This window comes from Palaemon carinicauda, chromosome 27, assembly GCF_036898095.1.
Source record: "Palaemon carinicauda isolate YSFRI2023 chromosome 27, ASM3689809v2, whole genome shotgun sequence".
Classification (NCBI taxonomy): domain Eukaryota; kingdom Metazoa; phylum Arthropoda; class Malacostraca; order Decapoda; family Palaemonidae; genus Palaemon; species Palaemon carinicauda.
Genome location: NC_090751.1, coordinates 1018304 through 1040463, shown reverse-complemented (window position 1 = coordinate 1040463; position 22160 = coordinate 1018304). Strand labels below are relative to the sequence as shown.

Below are 22160 nucleotides of genomic sequence, written 5' to 3'. Positions count from 1 at the left end.
AAATTCGAAGATAATTTGTATTTTTCCTAACCATACAAACCTTAGCTATTTACACATATGTGCCCGCCATCCCTGACCCCCAAGTCAAGTCCTACCTCTAAGTGAAGTGAAGCAAGTCACCGGTGTGTGGAGGGGGGAGGGGTAGCAAGCTACCCTTCCCCACCCCCCGCTAACTAGCGCGGGGGTAATTAACCCTCGTTAAAAACTATTGGCTCGTCATTTCAGCTGCGCTAAAAGTAAACCCTTTGTAAATAGCTAAGGTTTGTATGGTTAGGAAAAATACAAATTATCTTCGAATTTGTCATTTTTAATTTATATTTCATATATGCTTAGTAAAAGAGCTTTTTTATATTATATTTCATATATGCTTAGTAAAAGAGCTTTTTTATATATTTCATATATGCTCGGTAAAAGAGCTTTTCTATATTACATTTCATATATGCTTAGTAAAAGAACTTTTTTATGTATTTCATATATGCTTGGTAAAAGCTCTTTTATGTATTTCATATATGCTTGGTAAAAGAGGTTTTTTCTGTATTTCATATATGCTTGGATAAAGAGCTTTTCTATATTATATTTCATATATGCTTAGTAAAAGAGCCTTTTTATATACTGTATTTCATATATGCTTGGTAAAAGAACTTTTCTATATTATATTTCATATATGCTTAGTAAAAGAGCTTTTTTATATTATATTTCATATATGTATGGTAAAAGAGCTTTCCTATATTATATTTCATATATGCTAGGTGAAAGAACTTTTTTATGTATTTCATACTGTATATGCTTGATAAAAGAGCTTTTTTATGTATTTCATATATGCTTGGTAAAAGAGCTTTTCTATATTATGTATCGTATGTACTTGGTTCCATACGATTTCCTTCCGAAAATTGTTTTCGTACCATTAGTTTTACGTTGCTTAATGCTTTACACTTAGTCGCAGGTAAATCTCTCTTATTGGATTTGAAAGTTATTTTAATTTGCACCCGATGCTTATATTTTTTGCATCGAAGCTGTAGGTCTACAGTTTGTTTCTAATTAGATTTTTTTGCATGTATACTGATTTAGTGTAACTTGATTTAATAGTGGTGTTTTTGTATGGAATAATAGATTATGTAGTTTTAACCTTTCTGCTTTATTCATTTGTCAATTTTTAGTTTTGTTTTCAACTTTACTAATTAATATACTGTATGATTGCCGTCTCCCTTACAATATTATAAGTAAAGCTGTACTTTCACTTTAGAATGTGAACTTTTCTTTTTTTTTTCTTCGTAACATCACATTTAGTGTATGAATTTAACATTAATTTATTATTTGCCATCAAGAATATCCTTCATTTTGTTGTGTTGAAACCTGGCTGTGACAGTCGACAATGACGAAAAAATTTATTAATCATATATTTTTACTTTATCATGCTGATGCGTATCAGATAATGATTGTATGATAAAAGCATGCATTTTTCCTTCTTTGATTAGGCTTGATTGTTTTCTGCATACATTTAATAGTATTTGAAATTCTATGTTAAAAGGTTTCATAATTATTTTGTTGAATTTTGGTTTATTCCTAAGCGGATGCAAACTTCCGAGTCATTTAAATGATGGGAGAAGTACAAGAAGGCCAAGGTTTGGATGGATGGATGGAGTGAAGGAAGCTCTGGGTGATAGGAGGATAGATGTGAGAGAGGCAAGAGAGCGTGCTAGAAATAGGAATGAATGGCGAGCGATTGTGACGCAGTTCCGGTAGGCCCTGCTGCTTCCTCCGGTCGCCTTGAATGACCGCGGAGGTAGCAGCAGTAGGGGATTCAGCGTTATAAAGCTTCATCTGTGGTGGATAACAGAGGAGGGTGGGCTGTGGCACCCTAGCAGTACCAGCCGAACTCGGTTGAGTCCCTTGTCAGGCTGGGAGGAACGTAGAGAGGAAAGGTCCCCTTTTTTGTTTCATTTGTTTGATGTTGTCTACCTCCCAAAATTGGGGGAAGTGCCATGGTACATGTATGTACTACTAATGTTTTCTACGAGCGGCCAGTGAAAATTTGATTGATTGCACCATGCTTCGTGCTGGATAAATTCAGCACATGCGCAAGGAGCAAGCGGGAGGTTGCTCACCACATCTCCTCACAATGCTGCTGGTCGGGAAGTGAAGAGGTTGTTCTCTCACTTCCTCTCTACGGTCTTTCGCAATCTTCTCGTTTATCCTTTAGTGTTGAGCTCTCTTGACTTGTGTTTTTTCTTAATTCACGGTTATTTGAGTTACCATTCATTAACAGTGAGTTATGAGTGAGTGGTCTTGTACAGTAAATCTCAGCATTTACTTTTTTACCAAGGATGGGACAGTGGATATTGTAGCATCCTTATTAGCTGGGTGGCCATAGACACTCCCTGTGTCCTTCTTACCTAGACAAGAGATGTTCAAGAGAATCTCCATGTAAATACTGTAGGGATTGAACTCTTTCCCAATGCGAAGTATTTGTTTCTCATCGCAGGAAATTAACGAGATTTCTACATTGCCGAGTCTCCCTCCAATTTGAGTCAGAGAAAATCTCATTCTATGCGCTGAGAACCTCCCTTCAGTTTTTTCATATTCATCAGAATGGTGAAAGCATATCCTCATTCCCGGAGGGACCTTGGAATTGAGCCTGTCATTTCCTCCCGTACCGAGACAGCCTTATTGGAAGATCCTGATTACTGGTCTCCAGCTCATGTTATTGAGCAAGGCCTGCCTCGCACCCCTAGGGGTCCTCGGCAAGTGAATGTTGATATACTGTCGATCAAAGGGGGTTCTCGAGCATTGCTGGTGTAGGTTGTAGGGCAACAGAGCAGTAGCAAAGGGGTTAGATGATTGGAGATTTTATAGTTAATTTGACTGATAATAATAAGCATCATCGTGAGTTTTATTCACATTTACTTGTGTATGTTACTTTTATTGTTGATACAAAAATAGAGGCATAGTAGGGAATTATTTACACAAAAATACTTTATGAAACTTATTGTTAAACCTACCATTTTTTTATTCTTTCTCTAGGCTTTAGTTGGTTATCGTTGATCATATATTGTGAACCTGACTGAAGAATTTTCTTCTTTTATTCCAGAAACTTATTGTTAAACCTACCATTTTTTTATTCTTTCTCTTGGCATTAGTTTGCTATCGTTGATCATATATTGTGAACTTAACTGAAGAATTTTTTTTTTTTTTTTTCAGAAACTTATTGTTAAACCTACCATTTTTTTATTCTTTCTCTTCGCTTTAGTTTGGTATCATTGACATATATTGTGAACTCAACTGAAGAATTTTCTTTTTTTTTTCAGAAATTTATTGTTAAACCTACAATTTTTCTATTCTTTCTCTTGGCATTAGTTAATCATTGATTATATATCGTGAACCTAACTGAAGAATTTTCTTCTTTTATTTCAGAAACTTATTGTTAAACCTACAAATTTTTTTATTCTTTCTCTTGGCTTTAGTTTGTTAATATTGATCATATATTGTGAACCTGACTGAAGAATTTTGTTTTTCTTTTCAGAGCAACAAGCAAGGCACAACTACGGGAACAAATAATAACGCTCTCAACATGCTCTCTGTTAACCTGGGTCAAAATAAACCCAATATGATCAATTTTAAGATATCAAATGGGCAAATTCAGGCGGATAATTTACAACAAGTAGATGGTAAGTTGATTCTGTTATTTGTTATTACCTCCGCCAACAAATTTGGAAGGAGGTTATGTCTTTGCTCCTGTTTGTGTTTTTGTTTGTGAAGTCTCCTAGCCACAATATTGTAAAGTAAAGAAACTTGCAGAGATTGAATTATGTAAAAAGCTGGAAAGGATTTGCCCCTGTTTTTGTGTGTGTGTGTTTGTTTATGAAGAGTTTCCTGGCGACAATTTTAATTGCAAAGTAATGAAACTTGCAGGGATTAACCTGTATTGTAAAAAGCTGGAAATGATTAAATTATTAAGGTCAAGGTCAGTCAAGTAAAATGTCCAATTCACGTAATCAGCCATAAGTTTGGACATGGTTGTCACAGAGACTTCAAACTTGCTTTGTATTTGAGTTTATGAAAATCTACCTAAGGTTAATGTCAAGGTTGAGCAAAAGGTTGAGAAATAAGCTGCGAGACTAGCTTCATATTTGAGCGTATGAAAATCCACCTAAGGTCAAGGTCAAGGTTGAGCAAAAGGTTGAGAAATAAGCTGCGAGACTAGCTTCATATTTGAGTGTATGAAAATCCACCTAAGGTTAATGTCAAGGTTGAGCAAAAGGTTGAGAAATAAGCTGCGAGACTAGCTTCATATTTGAGTGCATGAAAATCCACCTAAGGTTAATGTCAAGTTCGAGCAAAAGGTCGAGAAATAAGTTGCCGCTGCGGAGGTCTGTGCTCTACTGAGTGCCCCCCTCTAGTTGTAGATTTAAATGCTTAGTTTTGCAGTTAATTTTTCATCGTCCATTCCTTTCTCTTTTATTTAAAAAGAAGTTTCAAGTGAAATTATTTAATTGCTGTTATGGAAATTTCCCTTGAATGTAAGTAATGAAAAGAAATAATTCCATTCTTAACATTGTAGTTTCATAGTGCTCCAATTTATGCACTTCCTCATCAGGTAACTATTTACTAAACATCTATTCAGGACTTAACAATATCATGTGGGTTTAGTATGAGTGCGCCTTATTAAATGTAGTGCTTAATTTACTCATTACAGTATTCACAATTATTTGCCAAAGTGTAAATGGAATGTATGTACTGTGAATGTATTTTTATTTGTGGGTACCAATTTTCGTTGTTTTATAAAAAAAATGGTTCGTGGATTCTTAAATTCGTGGATTTCCGTTTTGGAACTTTAACCTTTTTGGTTATTAGTTGAACCCTAATTATGATAAAGTAATCATTTGCAATGCAATAATCATCATAGTGCACACCAAAATAAAACATATTCACAATAACAAATCAAAATAAATTAGTAATCCACAATGGTTTAGAAAATGTAGGTCACCAACACAAATCGAATGTGTCCAAGTTCAATACTAAATTCTGACTGTATAACAATTTTTGTTGGATTTTTAAATTCGTGGATTCGCCCACCCACGAAGACCACGAAAATTGGTACACCACGAACAAAAATACTTTCACAGTATGTCACTTTATAAGGTGATAATCCAACCTTCATCGGGTCTGATCCATTCAACGATTTAGTATGGGGTGTTGCCTCAAATTACAGTATTGTACGATGAATACCAGCGAGATAATTTTCTAATGTAATTTGAATGAAAGTTTTATAAGGTACACGGTGTAAGAAATGAAGAGAGTATAGTTTTGCAAAGTCACTTGAAGTAGGTTTTCTAGATTCTTTTCTACAAGAATAGTTGTCCTGAAAGCTAGTCAACATTCATTTTGGGGTTTTATAGCAATTTAATGCATATGGTTTGTACCCAGTTGGGAGCAAACAATATGTTAAAAGGGTGCTCTGGATTGTACCCAGTTGGGAGCAAACAATATGTTGAAAGGGTGCTCTGGATTATACCCAGTTGGGAGCAAACAATATGTTTAAAGGGTGCTCTGGATTGTACCCAGTTGGGAGCAAACAATATGTTTAAAGGGTGCTCTGAATTGTACCCAGTTGGGAGCAAACAATATGTTAAAAGGGTGCTCTGGATTGTACCCAGTTGGGAGCAAACAATATGTTTAAAGGGTGCTCTGAATTGTACCCAGTTGGGAGCAAACAATATGTTAAAAGGGTGCTCTGGATTGTACCCAGTTGGGAGCAAACAATATGTTTAAAGGGTGCTCTGGATTGTACCCAGTTGGGAGCAAACAATATGTTAAAAGGGTGCTCTGGATTGTACCCAGTTGGGAGCAAACAATATGTTTAAAGGGTGCTCTGGATTGTACCCAGTTGGGAGCAAACAATATGTTTAAAGGGTGCTCTGGATTGTACCCAGTTGGGAGCAAAAGATATGTTTAAAGGGTGCTCTGGATTGTACCCAGTTGGGAGCAAACAATATGTTTAAAGGGTGCTCCGGATTGTACCCAGTTGGGAGCAAACAATATGTTAAAAGGGTGCTCTGGATTGTACCCAGTTGGGAGCAAACAATATGTTTAAAGGGTGCTCCGGATTGTACCCAGTTGGGAGCAAACAATATGTTTAAAGGGTGCTCTGGATTGTACCCAGTTAGAAGCAAACAATATGTTTAAAGGGTGCTCTGGATTGTACCCAGTTGGGAGCAAACAACATGTTTAAAGGGTGCTCTGGATTGTACCCAGTTGGAAGCAAACAATATGTTTAAAGGGTGCTCTGAATTGTACCCAGTTGGAAGCAAACAATATGTTTAAAGGGTGCTCTGGATTGTACCCAGTTGGGAGCAAACAATATGTTTAAAGGGTGCTCTGAATTGTACCCAGTTGGAAGCAAACAATATGTTTAAAGGGTGCTCTGGATTGTACCCAGTTGGAAGCAAACAATATGTTTAAAGGGTGCTCTGAATTGTACCCAGTTGGAAGCAAACAATATGTTTAAAGGGTGCTCTGGATTGTACCCAGTTGGAAGCAAACAATATGTTTAAAGGGTGCTCTGGATTGTACCCAGTTGGAAGCAAACAATATGTTTAAAGGGTGCTCTGGATTATACCAGGTGGGAGCAAAAGATATGTTTAAAGGGTGCTCTGGATTGTACCCAGTTTGGAGCAAACAATGTGTTTGAAGGGTGCTCTGGATTGTACCCAGTTGGGAGCAAATAATATGTTTAAAAGGTGCTCTGATTTCTACCCAGTTGGTAGCAAACTATGTTTAAAGTCATTACGCTGTTGCTGTGTCCTAACGATCAAGCATATACACATAATCAGCGCTGAAGCGCCCTTTTCACTCGAGGGAGGATCAGGTAAAGGTAGATCTATTGGTTCCCCTTAACCACCCAGTCCTAACTCAAACGGACGGTATGGTGGCCTGTGTTCACTGGGGAATTCTATCATGTGGTTTAAATCAGAAGCCTCCAAGAGCTTGAGCAGCCAATGCTTCCACTAATTTAAGTATTGAGCAATGTTTTAAGAGATAGTTTCAAAATATGTGATGTTCAAATCATCAGTTAATTATATCTTTATCGCATTCCTTAATAGAATTACGTAATCTCTTGCAGTGTTACGTGAAGCCCGGCCACTTGCGCAAAGTAATAAATCGACCGATGACTGGAAGGAAAATCCTGTTATCAGTGCAAGTAACACTCTTACCCACACTATAAATGCGGGAACTCTAACAGTCACAGGCCCATTATGTAGTCCAATGACTATACCAAAGTGTGCAGAGCCTGAGGTGAGTATTTTGAAACAGCCAGTGCTAGCTTCCGTTATTGAAGACTCAGAAGAAGCATCGTCATCGGAGACTATCCCACGGGCAATATTTAGGACGTCCGAGTAAGATTTCTTCTTATTTTTCTTTGTTTTATTGATGATAGAAAAAGCTTTATAATGAAGTGTCAACCATTTTAGAGATATAGTAGAAAATAATCACAAGTGTTTCTCTATATTTATGTGATCTTTTATATCCTACAGGGATAAAACTTTCAGCAACATGCAGACTGTAGACTTACAAGAAGAGGTTGTGGATGGAAGCCGATTAAACACCTTTACCGTCGAAGAAGTCAGGTCATCAGAAAGCAAGCAAGGAAACTTTGGCAGTGCATTTCAAGGTCCCACTACATTTTACCAGCCCGTGGTAACGGTGCAACCCACCGGCAACCGATATCAGCTAACCTCGACCGCTCCTCATTGCGTGACAACCGTTCATCAGCAACCGCTGGTGAGCACTCACCAGACTTTCACGACTGCGCATCCCTCGGTGACATCCACTCTGCCCCAGTCGCAGTCTAGCATTCATCATCAGGCCATGCCTCGTTATCAGATCGTAGATATTGGTTCGGGAGATGCAGACGAGAACCTCGGGGAGAAACAGCATCAACAGCCAGAAACGAACGATGTCGATACCATCTACGAAGAAGTCAGAAAAGAGGTGTTGGGGAACTTCCTGACAAAGCCACAAGATCAATTTAGATGTCAGAGTCCAGTGACCTTAGACAATAATAATGAGGAGGGTAACATCAAAGATTTGAAAGAAGATAAAATTCCCATTGACCAAGTGAAAGTTGAAAATGAAAGGAAGGACATGGTGAAAATCAAAGATGAAGTGATTGAAGAGAAAGTAAGTATAATTACCCCGCCAGAATTTCAGGTAGAGTGTGATGACATTAAACCCGAACAGATTAAATTTTCCGATCTTTTGAAGTGGGAAAATGGCGTTGGGAAACTTGACGGCAGCGGTCTGAAATTTAGAATGAACGAGTTTAATGCCGTTGAGATCGTTGAGGATAGAGAACTGGAAGAAATAAAAAGTCACCAAACTAGAAAGTTCGATACTACAACCTCGAGACACCACGCTCGGAAACCTAATTTCCGCGACCTCGTTAAGGATGAAGAAATCTTCTCCGATAATTCCCAAGACTCCGAGCCTCAGGGGAACAAATCCACCCGAGAATCTGATGACATATGCTGTTGCAAGAATTGCGGGTGCTATGGCCTCAGCTCGGAATTCTTCCGGGAAAGCAGCTTCTGTTCTCTTGCTTGTGGAGAGGTAAGTCTTTAATCCAATTACCTCCGCCAACGTAGTTGGAAGGTTAAGTTTTACCCCCTGTTTGTGTGTTTGTTTGTGAACAGCTTTCTGGCCCGCAATGTTAATGGTAGAGTAATGAAATTTGCAGGGATTAATTGTTATGTAAAATACAGTACAGGAAATGATTAAATTTTGTTTTAATCGTAGAGTAATGAAATTTGCGGGGATTAATTGTTATGTAAAATACAGGAAATGATTAGATTTTGGAAGGTCAAGGTCACAGTCAAGCCAAATTTCCAATTCGTGTAATCAGCCGTAAGTTTGGACATCATTGTCACAGACACTTCAAACTTAGTTCATTAATGAGTGTATGAAAACCCACGGCAAATAATACATGTTAAGGTCAAAGGTCAAGGTCAAGCAGAAGATCGAGAACTAAGCTGCCGCCACGGAGGTCTGCGCTCTACTGAGTGCCCTTTTAGTTTAAAATATTTTTACTTTAGAAATATATCACTGATGGAAGATGAAGATTTGATGCTGTTGGCAGTTTCTAAGGTTCAAGACTTATTTTTTTTATTGGAGATCATTGGTCATGTTTTATCCTTGTACTCCCACATTTTGTTACTGTATATGATTGAGCCATTTTTTTCCTTCTACGCTGCACAGTGCGATACATATTAAGCATTTTTGGGAGTCTATAGAGATCTGTTTCATATGAATATTTCCATCACGAGTTTCTATATAAATCGGAAGACGCCTAAATAAGTACAGTAATTAAGTCTCGCTCACTGAGGCTAATGTAGTATAGTAGTAAAGTCATTATCGAGAGTATGAAAGCACACTTTATGACATGCTAACCTAAAGACAAAAAAAGCATAGATATCGAATGATGAAATGAAATGGTAAAAAAAGAAATTTGTAAAGTAATATTCCCCACTTGATGTCCTGATTCAAGATAGAGTTGTAAAAGCAAGTCCGCTTATCCCACAAAAAATAAGTCAGTTTAAAGTGAATAAATGCATGGTATAATTCTATTTTCTTATACTGTATATTTTGATAGCCTATTAACCCTTTTACCCCCAGGCTATTTGGAACTTTCCGACCCTTAACCCCCTGGGGTTATTTTTTTTTTCAAGCACATTTTGCAGTATATTTTTTTTAAATTGGTCTAACAGCCTTAATTTTCATCATAGAGAGGTCAGGTTGGTGTCATTCTCTTGGAAAATGCCTGAAGTTTCTCAAAAAATTATCAAAAATATGCAAAAAAAAAAAATGTAAATAGCAGTTTTTTGCAAGGACGTACCGGTACGTCCATGGGGGTAAAGGGATGAGTTTTGTGAAACATACCAGTACGTCCTTTGGGGGTAAAAGGGTTAAAGCACTGCAGTGTTTCTTGTTAATATATTTATATATACAATGTTTCTCCAACTCATGTCTTCCTTGCTAGGCTGCGGAATCTTTTATCATAACGTAGTTTACCTAGGTTCAGTTAAATGCCCAGTTTAGGTTAAGAAAACAACGGGTGAAAGGTATTTACTGCATACTATGCTATGTACTTTTATCAAGTGTTTGACCCGCTTGAATAATTTGCAGGAACACGATGCACGCGAGCTTGAATGGGACAAGGAACGCTTGAAACAGGAAAAGGAGCGGCAGAAGAGAAGGCGAATCAAGCAAGAAAAACTGGGTGTGGGTGACCAAGAAATGGTTCAGGAGGGTACAACGAGTGACCCCGAAGAATCCAATGTACCGAGCGACGAAGACTCCGTTTCTTCGAAAGCTACGGCCGTCGGGTCGGACATTAGCGTGAGTAAGTATCAGTGCCCGTGGCAAGATGGGAAGAATAATTTTTCCTGGACGAAATACTTGGAATACTGTGGTCGCTCAAAAGGACTCGCCAAAGCGGCTCCACTAAAGATTTGGCCCGATCCATTCCCTTTCACAAGAAATCTCTTTAGACCAGGAATGAAGTTAGAAGCAATTGATCCCTCTCACCAAGCGTTGTTTTGTGTTATGACCGTGTCGGAAACCGTAGGGTTTAGATTAAGACTTCACTTTGATGGCTATTCCGATCAGCATGATTATTGGGTGAATGCAGACTCCCCAAACTTATTTCCAGCTGGATGGTGTGAGAAAAATGGCAGGCAGTTAGAGCCCCCCCTCGGAGTCATCGGTTTCAATTGGAAGGCTTACTTAGAGCACTGTAAAGCTCAGGCTGCACCGAGGCATGCGTTTGTAAATAAGGGGCACACAACAATGATCCCTCCAAATAATTTTCGTGTCGGAATGAAATTAGAAGCGGAAGATAGAAAAAATATGTGGGTTTGTGTGGCAACAGTTGCCGATGTGCTCGATAATCGCGTTTTAATACACTTCGATGGATGGGATAAGGCGTACGACGTTTGGAACGAAATGGCCTCGCCTTACATTCACCCCATCGGGTGGTGTGCTGCCAACAATAGGGTCCTTCACCCTCCTAATGATTATCCGAATCCTGAAAGTTTCAATTGGCACGAATATCTCCAAGAAACAAATTCTATGGCAGTTCCTGCTCGGGCATTCAAGACGAGACCTCGCCGGGAATTTAAAATGAACATGAAAGTCGAAGCTGTCGACAAACGAAATCCTGGTCTTATTCGCGTTGCTACTATAGTTGATATTCAAGATTATCAAGTGAAGATTCATTTTGATGGCTGGGGTGATGAATACGATTATTGGGTTGACGACGACTCGTGCGACTTGCACCCTCCGTCTTGGTGTAGTAAAACGGGTTATCGTTTACAAGTACCAATGACCCCTGAACAACAAACCGAGTTGGTCGAGTCCGGGATGAGTTGCGGGACGCAGGGCTGTAAGGGAATCGGACACGTTAAAGGTCCGATTTATACGACCCATCACACTGCCTTTGGATGTCCTTACTCTTTACAGAATTTGAATAAAGATCCAGATTCAGTCATTCCAGACAGATTACATATTTCTTCAGAAAGGAAAAAGGGCAAAATGATTCCTAAAATCAGACTGGATTTACGACCAGGTCTTCCCAAAAAAGAAGCCCCGTGCGAAGCGGAGGAAACGGAAGGTCAGAAGAAACGCGTCCGAAAGAGGAGAAAATTCTTCGACGAGCTCAGCCCTCCAGAACCCAACAGGACACACAAAATCCCCAAAATAAGCATAGAGGAGACCAAACCACATGTTGTCACAGGTCTCATGCAGTCTCCTGCTGTTACTGCGGACATCACTATCATGTCGGGCACTCCTCCGACGCCGTCGACTTCATCCAGTCAATCCGTGACTAACCCAATACAACCTTTGACACCTCTGCAGCCTCCTGATGAACCTCCAGAGCAAGGGGTAGATATGATCGTTCATCAGTCTGTATTCAATCCCGGGTACAATCCTCATCCTGTGGCTCCCACGCCTCATTCGTGGGAACGACACCGCCACCTCACGGCACCGCTCGGCGATGCCAAGAGGTCCGACGTCGAGACCTGGAATGCCGAACAAGTCCAACAGATGGTGTCGAGAATACCGGGTTGTGAAAAAGTTTCATCCATTTTCTTGAGTGAACAGATAGATGGGGAAGCTCTACTCATGATGACTCAGAATGATTTGGTAAGCTTATTGCACATGAAATTAGGTCCCGCTATAAAGATCATGGCCGTGATTATGTGTTTGAGAAGTTCCGTGTAGATGTCTTATAGCATTAGTTTAAAACTATGGCATGAAATTTGAAGTATTTAAAGTTGTTTTCAATTAATTACCGGTGCATTTTGGAAGATTCTAAAGCAGTCAGTTTGATGAAATCTGAAAATTTGCTTTGGACTTTGGACCTCTTACAAAGCTGTTCTTTACAATCTTTACGAGAGTTATAATTAATTGACATTGTAAATATAAGTTGTAATTATTATTGATGGAATGTGTAAATAAAATCACGAGGATCTTGACATTACCTCGTGAGTTGTGGCGTATAAGTTTTTCCTGCGAAATTTGTTCCATCCAGCTTTGAGCAAGACTTGTGCTATGATAGTGATATGAAAGCTTGAGTTGAGTAATCATTGTGTTGGAAATCCTTTGTAAATATTCAGTGATGATTCTCAAAGACTTCTGGGGGGACAGTTTAATTTGCTTTTGATAAATCTGTTTTAAAATTATCTGAAAAACTTTAAGGGATGTGTTGAAAATGTTAATGAAATTATAAATTGTCATTTATATTGTACTTTTGTCCATTTCTTTTATCGAGGCAGATTTGCACTGACTCCCAGCGGTGCCCTTTTAGCTCGGAAAAGTTTCCTGATCGCTGATTGGTTAGAATTATCTCGTCCAACCAATCAGCGATCAGGAAACTTTTCCGAGCTATAAGGGCACCGCTGCGAGTCGGTGCAAATCTGCCTCGCTAAAAGAAATTGACTATAGTTATGTCGCCAAGCTGCCGTACTTTACAACGGCCGTACAGCATGGAAAGATGGTACCTTCAAGGAAAATTCTTAGTGAAGCTATTTTTTTATGATAGCCATAACAGGATCATTTTTTTTTTTCATTAAAACCTTCAATGTACATCATATCACTTAGGCTTAATGTAAAGGTTCAGCATGCAAGTTGTTTCTTTCGAGAGTACGGTACGTCTCCTTCATTTGTACTTTGTCATCTCCTTCCACTCGTATGAATGTTGAACATTCTGCTTGGAATTTAAATTTTATAATGGCTCGTGTCCTGATGATAGCTCAGCGAGAGAGAGTATTGTCTTTGTTATCCAGTGCATTTTACGAGTACACGTACAATGGTTTTAACGAAGAAAATAGGGTGGGAGATTGATAGTGACGTTATTTAAATTATTATTTTAAAGCTTGATTTGTATTCATCTTTAAATTAGGTAAAATACTTGGATTTTTCGTATTAGCGGTTACCAGTAAACAAGAAATTTATAAAGTTTTGTGGAAAGTCATGACTTCTTAGCACAATTTGGATGTATAATATACTTGAAGAAACTCTCCTTGGCTGATAGCCCAGTGCCATGTCTAAATAGGTTACCAGGACTTTTAACCCTTTTACCCCCAGGCTCTTTGGAAATTTCCAACCCTTAACCCCCAAGGTGTTATTTTTTCCACAGCACATTTTGCAATATATTTTTTTTCAAATTGCTCTAACAGCCTTAATATTTGTCATAGAGAGGTCAGGTTGGTCTCATTCTCTTGGAAAATGCCTGAATTTTTTTCAAAAAATTATCAAAAATATGAAAAAAAATTTTTTTATAGCATTTTTTTGCAAGGACGTACCGGTACGTCCATGGGGGTAAAGGGATGAGTTTTGTGAAACGTACCAGTACGTCCTTTGGAGGTAAAAGGGTTAAGGTTTCATTGCTTAGCGTTTCACAAACAAATCCTGGTCATGTTTGTTGCTACAAAAGTTGTTATTCAATATACTGTATTCAAGACTCAAAAGAAAGGCCAGAACGAAAATTGAATGTTTGGTTATCGTTATATTTAGCTACTATATGTATGCATGTCTGTTTTGTGAACATACTCTTTGAGTGCTCAGTATTTTATCGTACTTTCTAATTTTTAGGACTGCCATTTGATATTAATAAACTGCATGACTACAAATTAGGCTGTGTGCAACATTGCGAGTTACGGTATAAGTTGGTGAAGAGTGACGAGTGATTAAATTTAGCAAGCGTGTGTATGCCGTGGTATAAACTTGAAATACAAAAGTAATAAACCATTTCTTTGATATGCAAATGTAAATACTGTATAAACTTTTCTCTTGGGATGAATATTACATACTTTATATTTCAAAGTAAACGAAAGAAAGGTTTTCGCGGTTTTGGCCTTAATGCAGTCTAAACATCGTGTAAATTGAAATGCAATTTCAGCATAGTCCTCTTTCATACATTCTTTGATATTAATGATTCTTATCCATAACCATATCCAGAACTTGGGAGAGTTTAATTTTTAACTAATAATACATCATCATACATATACCAAGGCACTTCCCCCAATTTTGGGGGGTAGCCGACATCAACAAATGAAACAAAAACAAAAAGGGGACCTCTACTCTCTACGTTCCTCCAGCCTAACAAGGGACTCAACCGAGTTCAGCTGGTACTGCTAGGGTGCCACAGCCCAACCTCCCACATTAACTAATAATATGAGCAAATAATAGTAAGAAATGCTGTAGAATTATAATAGCAGCAATGATATTAACCCTTTTACCCCCACCATAAGGTTAAATTTCGAGCACATTTTGTTATACATTTTTTTTAAATTGCTCTAACAGGCTTAATTTTTGTCTTAGAGAGGTCAGGTTGGTCTCATTCTTTTGGAAAATGCCTGAAGTTTCTCATAAAATGATTAGAAATATGCAAAAACATGTAATTAACAGTGTTTTGCAACAACGTACCGGTACGTCCTTTTGGGGGATGAAAGGGATAACTAATGTCTTTTATTAGTATTGAAGGTGTAAATTAATAGAACTAATTTTTGCATTCAAAAGCTTCACATACAAAAAACAATTGAGTCTTTCAGTCGAGAAACATGCCAAGTGCCATTTTTAAAGTGTCAAAAATCGTGATTGAAAATTGCCAATTTTCAATCGCGAATTACTTGGCAAATATAATAGCTAGGAGTTTCATATTTGTTATAAATATAAAATTTGCTACTATTTATAACAAATATGAAACTCCTAGCTATTATATTTACCGAGTAATTCGCGATTGAAAATTGGCAAATTTTAATCGTGATTTCTGACACTTTTTAAAAATGGCACTTGCCATGTTTCTCGACTGAAAGACTCAATTGTGCATAGGTAAAGGCAGATAGCCTCTCGAGTTACTTGCCTTTCATATTATCGTAATAAATATGGGCTATTTTTTACAGGCTTGCTTATATAATTATCCACTGCATGGTTGAAGACATTCAGTGCCTTTTACCATTCTGTATTATAAAAAAGCCTTAGGAAGTTTTAATAATTTTCTCTTCGTTACTGATGAAACTTGTGTTTCAAATTGTAAAGTGAAAATTCGTTATTCATTATTCACATAACTGAAATAAGTACAGTAACCTGTACTGTAATTCTGTATCAGGATAGTTCTGTAATTCTGTTAGTATTTGAGAAAAATTTGTCAGTGAATAATAATAATAATTATTATTGTTGTTATTATTATTATTATTATTATTATTATTTCTGGGTCGACCTGTGGCGGCCGGTGAAAAGACGAAGGAATTAACTAAATGGAAGACAACCTGTGAATAGTTGATTTCACGCGCCTTTGCTTTATACACGACACCCAAAAGGTGCTCGCGCGAGGGTTGTAACCTCAGCATTCCATGCTTTTATCTTTCTCTGGTATAATTGGAAGGTTTTATCAGAAAAGATATATAAGAAGGACTCTTTTCACCGGGCGCCACAGGTCTCTCCCCAGAAATAGATTTTTCCTTCGTCAAAATCCCTTTATTATGATTGGTTACTGATATGATCCAATGTGCAAATATTTTTCTGTTGAAAATGTTCAAAATTATTTTTTTTTTTAAATTTCTATCTTCCATGTTTTTCATTGAGATTATATTGAATGAAAGGTGATCCATAGCGAGAATGTGAACTCTAGCGAAATGCTACGGGAAATTCGGCCTTTCCTAAAGCAATCTTCTTTTTCCCTCGAAGCCTTACAAATCAGCAAGAATGTCAAGTGAACAATACTCGCAAACTTCAGCAGTGTGTATGTCCCGTACGTATCCATGTAAGTAAGTGTACAAGTGTACAGTTTTCTTGTGAATAGCTTTCTCTATGAAACTTGCAGTGCAAGGGGGCTGGGGATGGATACTGCTCAATGTAAACTATGTGATATATTTGTGAGCTCAAATTTCTGTAGTGTGGCCACTAACCTATTTGCAAATTTAACCCTTTTACCCCCAGGCTATTTGGAAATTTCCAACCCTTAACCCCCAGGGGGTTATGTTTTTCCCAGCACATTTTGCAGTATATTTTTTTTCAAATTGCTCTAACAGCCTTAATTTTTGCATCATAGAGAGGTCAGGTTGGTCTCATTCTCTTAGAAAAGGCCTGAATTTTTCAAAAAAGTTATCAAAAATATGAAAAAAATATTTTACATAGCATTTTTTTGCAAGGACGTACCGGTACGTCCATGGGGGTAAAGGGATGGCTTTTGTGAAACGTACCAGTACGTCCTTTGGGGGTAAAAGGGTTAAGATACTGTTGAGATCATAGAGGGAAAAAAAACCCTAAATCTCACTTTAAAAATGGAAATGCGAAGGATACGAACATTCCAGTGATCAGTGGCTCGGTTGCGATTACTTTAAGCAAAGCTACGCCTGTGTAGCTTGGTGTTTCATCCACGCTAGTCATGTACCGATGTCGGTACAAGTGAAAACCAAGGTGAAACCCTCCAGATACTCTGTTATATGTTGTAAATAAATGTTGTATATCATAAAATTCCTTATCACTGTAGTGAGTTTCCATTTTCCATTCATCAGGGTCTATTTTGCTGTTACGAGTTATCAGTACTTGAAACTTGTTCAAGTTTTTTTTATTTGATATATTTATATGATGAACTTAGTGCAATGCATCATACTGTCCCTCCTTGGGACGTATTTCATTTTATTTCATGATTTGCTTCGAACTGCCAGTTTACGACGTATTAATAAGATTATACAGTTGCAATGGGAAATGGATAATTATGATCCTGTGATTCTCAGTTTCATTGTACATATACTTTTATAGATATCAATGCTGAAAATTAAATGTTATGCTTCTGAATGAATGGGTTTTTATAACCAAAAGTGACGAAGTTTATTTTAAAAGGAAGTAAAAATTGAATGGAATTTTGTATGGTAGTTACAAAGATGTCTCCTGGCTAGTTAGCATTCGCATGGGGGCAGATCGATCCCCACCTGGGACCGTAAGTTTAAGCTGTTTACTGAGGAGGCCACTGCTGTGCTTGGGCACCACAGTTGGGGGGGTTAGGCTTGGCCGGCTGACGTTCTGCTGAGCATCAGAATAATGATGAAACTAGAACTGAAACCAGACACCTTTAACCTTTAACCTTTAACAAAAGATTTTTCGATGTAACCTGAGTGTATGGTTTGCTCAAAAAACACATCCCTCTTGTATACATGATATCTTTCTGGATATTCGCTCCAGGGATAGTGACCCCGTGATACCTCTACAGGTAGAATTCTCTGGTATATCACTCGCTGAAATATCCCAAGTAGAAAGCTGCCTAGAGGAACTTCCATCAGGACGACATGGCTCGAGCCCAAAAATATCAACCTAGAAAAGGTGACATCAAGTATTATTGGAGATATATAAACTGTTTTCTATTTACCAGCCTGAACAAAGGATTTTACATACACCAAGGTGAGAATTTTATTTGATTTTGTTTATTCTAACAGGTATTTAACCCTTTTACCCCCAGGCTCTTTGGAAATTTCCAACCCTTAACCCCAAAGGGGTTACTTTTTCCCCAGCACATTTTGCAGTATATTTTTTTTAAATTGCTCTAACAGCCTTAATTTTAGTCATAGAGAGGTCAGGTTGGTCTCATTCTCTTGGAAAATGCCTGAATTATTTCAAAAAATTATCAAAAATATGAAAAAAAAAAATTTTTATAGCATTTTTTTGCAAGGACGTACCGGTACGTCCATGGGGGTAAAGGGATGGCTTTTGTGAAACGTACCAGTACGTCCTTTGGGGGTAAAAGGGTTAATCTAATGAATGAGTGGCACATGAATGATAAGTAATGAAATAGTTAATCTTTAACATGACCTCATCAATGACCTTAGATATCAGGATGCCTGAAAACTATAAATCAATCAATCTTTAGCCTGACCTTAAGGGGGACATTTTTCCCACTTTCCTAGTGTAGTAATTTATGAATGAAAACCTCCTACTGTGTCACATGATCAAGACAGTATGAAGGAGATAAACACCTACATTGAGTCCAAACTGATAATAGTAAAAATTTGATTGATTTTTATCAATAAAAGCAATGTAAAAAAAGTTTCCATAAAATTTTTGATTGAATTTTTTCAAAAAATGCTATGAAAATTTAGAGTTGTAGGAAAAACTCAATTTAAGGACATCCCTTAGGGGGTTACTGCTCACAATCGGCCTTACGGGGTGCATTGCAGGCAGTATTAAAGGATCTTGGCAGCGCTCCTTCGGCCCCAGCTGCACTACTTCATCCATTCTCTTAGATTTCTCCTCGCCTTACTGTCCAACTTCTTCAACTTTTAATTTGTTACAATTTTTACCCTACAGTATAAGAACAGATATCTTGGCCAGTCCTGTGAGACTATAAAGGTGTAAGCTTCAAGCTAATGAAGAGCAGATACGAAAGCAAATTTTTATACGGAAACAACCAAAAAACATGATGGACCAAAGAATAGATATAAATACCAAGCCATGTCAATCTTAGAGAAATACAAAATTCCAGAAACTAACCTGGAAACCATTGCTTTCAACTGCTTGGTCTGGAAAAGGTGTTAACAATGGGGTCACTGACTTGAAGCATGGTCAGTCAGCACATCTCTCCTTTAAAAGGCATCAGCAACTCTCCTCTGAATCCTTGTCTGGCATTTTCAACAAGTCAGTGTATGTAAGTCCATAGTAATGCATACAGACAGCAAGGGTAGAGGCACAATGTCTTGGAGCAATTCATACAATTGTACGTTCATCTATTGAGTAACTTTAAATGTCATTGGTAAGGACGATCTTCTATTGAATTAAGTCGGACTAATGGTTATATTACGAGCTATAATTGATTTTATTAGTTTATTTATTTATTTAACCCTTTTAATCCCTATTTATTTCACATATAGATTTTATTGTATGAAAGTGTTGCGATTTGTATTAAAGGTTAAAATGATACTAAATGGTGCGAGTATACAGATATGATTGAATGATTTTCGTTATATAGCACTGAATGGCCTTTGATGCCCCAGTGCTTGGCTTAATGCCTAAATCCTATATTCAACTTAATTCAATTCAACTAATTGTACCATTAACTACACTGACCAAATAAATTCTTTATATACTGTAGTTAGACAAGCTGTTCAGAAAAAACAGGTAAATTCTTTAATAACCAAACATGTTTGAAGAGGATTTGTAGCGAAAGTTTGTGGAGTACAGTAATTACGATAGAAGACACTTCGTCTGTCAAGAAAGGTTAGCTGGATGAAGACCACTAAAGAAATAGGAGGAGGTAAGAACCAAGATCATGAGGCATCAATGGATCTTCCGTGTTTCAGAAATTAGGATACGCGTGGTATGCTAGCCCGTGAGGTTATGCCCATTTACACCTTAAAGAGTTTGTATCCAAAAGGGAGCAACAAAACCCATGGCTCAAAAAAGACTACGGTTTTATAAATGTTCCACCTGAAAATATCTGGAAAGGATTTGGACAATTTTGATGAGAAGAATGACACTACAGCCTCATATTTAATGCTCTAACGCAGTGGTTCCCAACCTGGGGGAAATTTCCCCCTGGGGGGAAATTTGAAGCTTCCAGGGTGGAAATAATTACACTACCTACTAACTAGAACAAGCGGAAAATGTCCTCGTAGTACGTGCGGCAATTTGTTGTTAGCCATTCAATTGTGATATAATCCTATCAGTCCTCAAAGACATGATATTCAAGGGGAGAATTGGAGTGCCATGCCCATTTCTGAGGCAGGCGAGTGGGCATGAGGGCTGGGCGGGGCATGAAGGGGGAAATCTGGATGGTTGAACTGGGTGGAGGGGGAAAATGACAGAAAAAAGGTTGGAAACCACTGATCTAACGCAACCTGGAGAAGGTGAACGAAGTGTCGACCTTACATGGCCGAGATAACGAGAAGACAAAAGCAGGTACGTTGTACTGATGCTGTGGTTATTGCCATTAACTGTAAGACTTGCTCATTACTCTACTAGAGGACTCAACCTATTAAAAGTTAAGAAAACGGGAAATTTATAATTTTGGGGGTAAACGTCTATATAAGCAAAGCTTTGAGAAGCAATATGAAAATCATCAGGTTAGAAATAAATTTAATTAACTCCATACTTTAAAATTAAAGTTTCCCCCAATTCCACCTTGGAACTTAACCCTTTAACCCCCAGGCTCTTTGGAAATTTCCAACCCTTAACCCCCAGGGGGTTATTTTTTTCCCAGCACATTTTGCAGTATATATTTTTTTAAATTGCTCTAACAGCCTTAATTTTTGTCATAGAGAGGTCAGGTTAGTCTCATTCTCTTGGAAAATGCCTGAAATTTTTTCAAAAAATTATCAAAAATATGAAAAAAAAAATTTTTATAGCATTTTTTTGCAAGGACGTACTGGTACGTCCATGGGGGTAAAGGGATGGCTTTTGTGAAACGTACCAGTACGTCCTTTGGGGGTAAAAGGGTTAATAGCCTCCCAAACTCCAGCATTCAGGTCTATGGCCTAGATTCCTAAATCCAAACCAAGTTCTTAATTTTATCAATTTTAGATGAATTAAAAGTAGGTTGTGGGAGGGGGAAGATCACCAAACCCAATTTGGTATTTTTCCCTCATCTAAATACAGTACTAGCAACGTAATAAGAAAGGTACTGTATTGGTATCTCTGTTATATTCTAATTCCTAATTCCTAAAAGTACTCCCTGGTTAGTACAGTGGTAACGTGTTAGCCTCGCATTCGCGTGGCAAGAGATCGATCCCTGCCCAGGGCCGTGAGTTTGAGCTGTTTACTGGAGAGGCTACTGCTGTGGTAGGGCACCACAGTGGGGGGTTGGGCTTGACCGGCTGATGTTCTTCTGAGCATCTATTCTGATGGAACTGGAACTGAAACCAGACACCTTTAACCTTTAGACACCTTTATATGAAGACAATTGAATGTTGGGTTATGCTCATGCTTGGAAGTTATTTTGAAGAATCTTGCCCTTCTCACCCTCCTTATAGCTGCTCCTTTCTTTTCTACTCATCATCCTTACAATTCTTATCCCAGTCTCTTCTCATTGAGACTTGCTGCTTTAAAACTTTCTCTTCCACTGAAACTTCCTTACAGCTTCATGAGGAGCCTGGTTTTTGTGTACTAGCAAGCCTGCCTAGAGCACAGTATAAGAATAAAAGCTGTTTGAGTATGCCCCTGCCGTCACGCTCTTTGCGCTGAGCACTGACTGCGAAAAGTGAGATTTCTTATCGAGTGCCTCTCGCTCAGCTGGTCAAACTACCCTTGGGGGCTATGACTAGTCTAAGAGCGCCCATTCGGAGAAATTTCTCTGCGGAATGTGGATCATCTTCACCCTCCTTTAGTATAGCCTGGAAATGTGATCATCATCACCTTTTTTTATTATAGCCTGGAAATGTGATCATCATCACCCTTTTTTATTATAGCCTGGAAATGTGATCATCATCACCCTTTTTTATTATAGCCTGGAAATGTGATCATCATCACCCTTTTTTATTATAGCCTGGAAATGTGATCATCATCACCCTTTTTTATTATAGCCTGGAAATGTGATCATCATCACCCTTTTTTATTATAGCCTGGAAATGTGATCATCATCATCACCCTCCTTTAATATAGCCTGGAAATGTGATCAT

General features: G+C 38.0%; 1 protein-coding gene across 2 annotated transcripts in view; it reads left to right on the top strand.

Annotated features, from left to right (window-relative positions):
* The window catches only part of l(3)mbt (lethal (3) malignant brain tumor), a 41822-nt gene extending 26661 nt beyond the window's left edge, over nt 1–15161 (top strand). For both annotated transcript variants that reach the window (XM_068350659.1, XM_068350658.1), the window contains exons 7-10: nt 3521–3665; nt 7121–7394; nt 7533–8607; nt 10180–15161. In XM_068350659.1, the coding sequence (XP_068206760.1) occupies nt 3521–3665; nt 7121–7394; nt 7533–8607; nt 10180–12276 (3591 nt within the window). In that variant the 3' untranslated portion in view covers nt 12277–15161. The remainder of the gene's footprint in view (nt 1–3520; nt 3666–7120; nt 7395–7532; nt 8608–10179) is intronic.
* Nucleotides 15162–22160: the final 6999 nt, after the last annotated feature.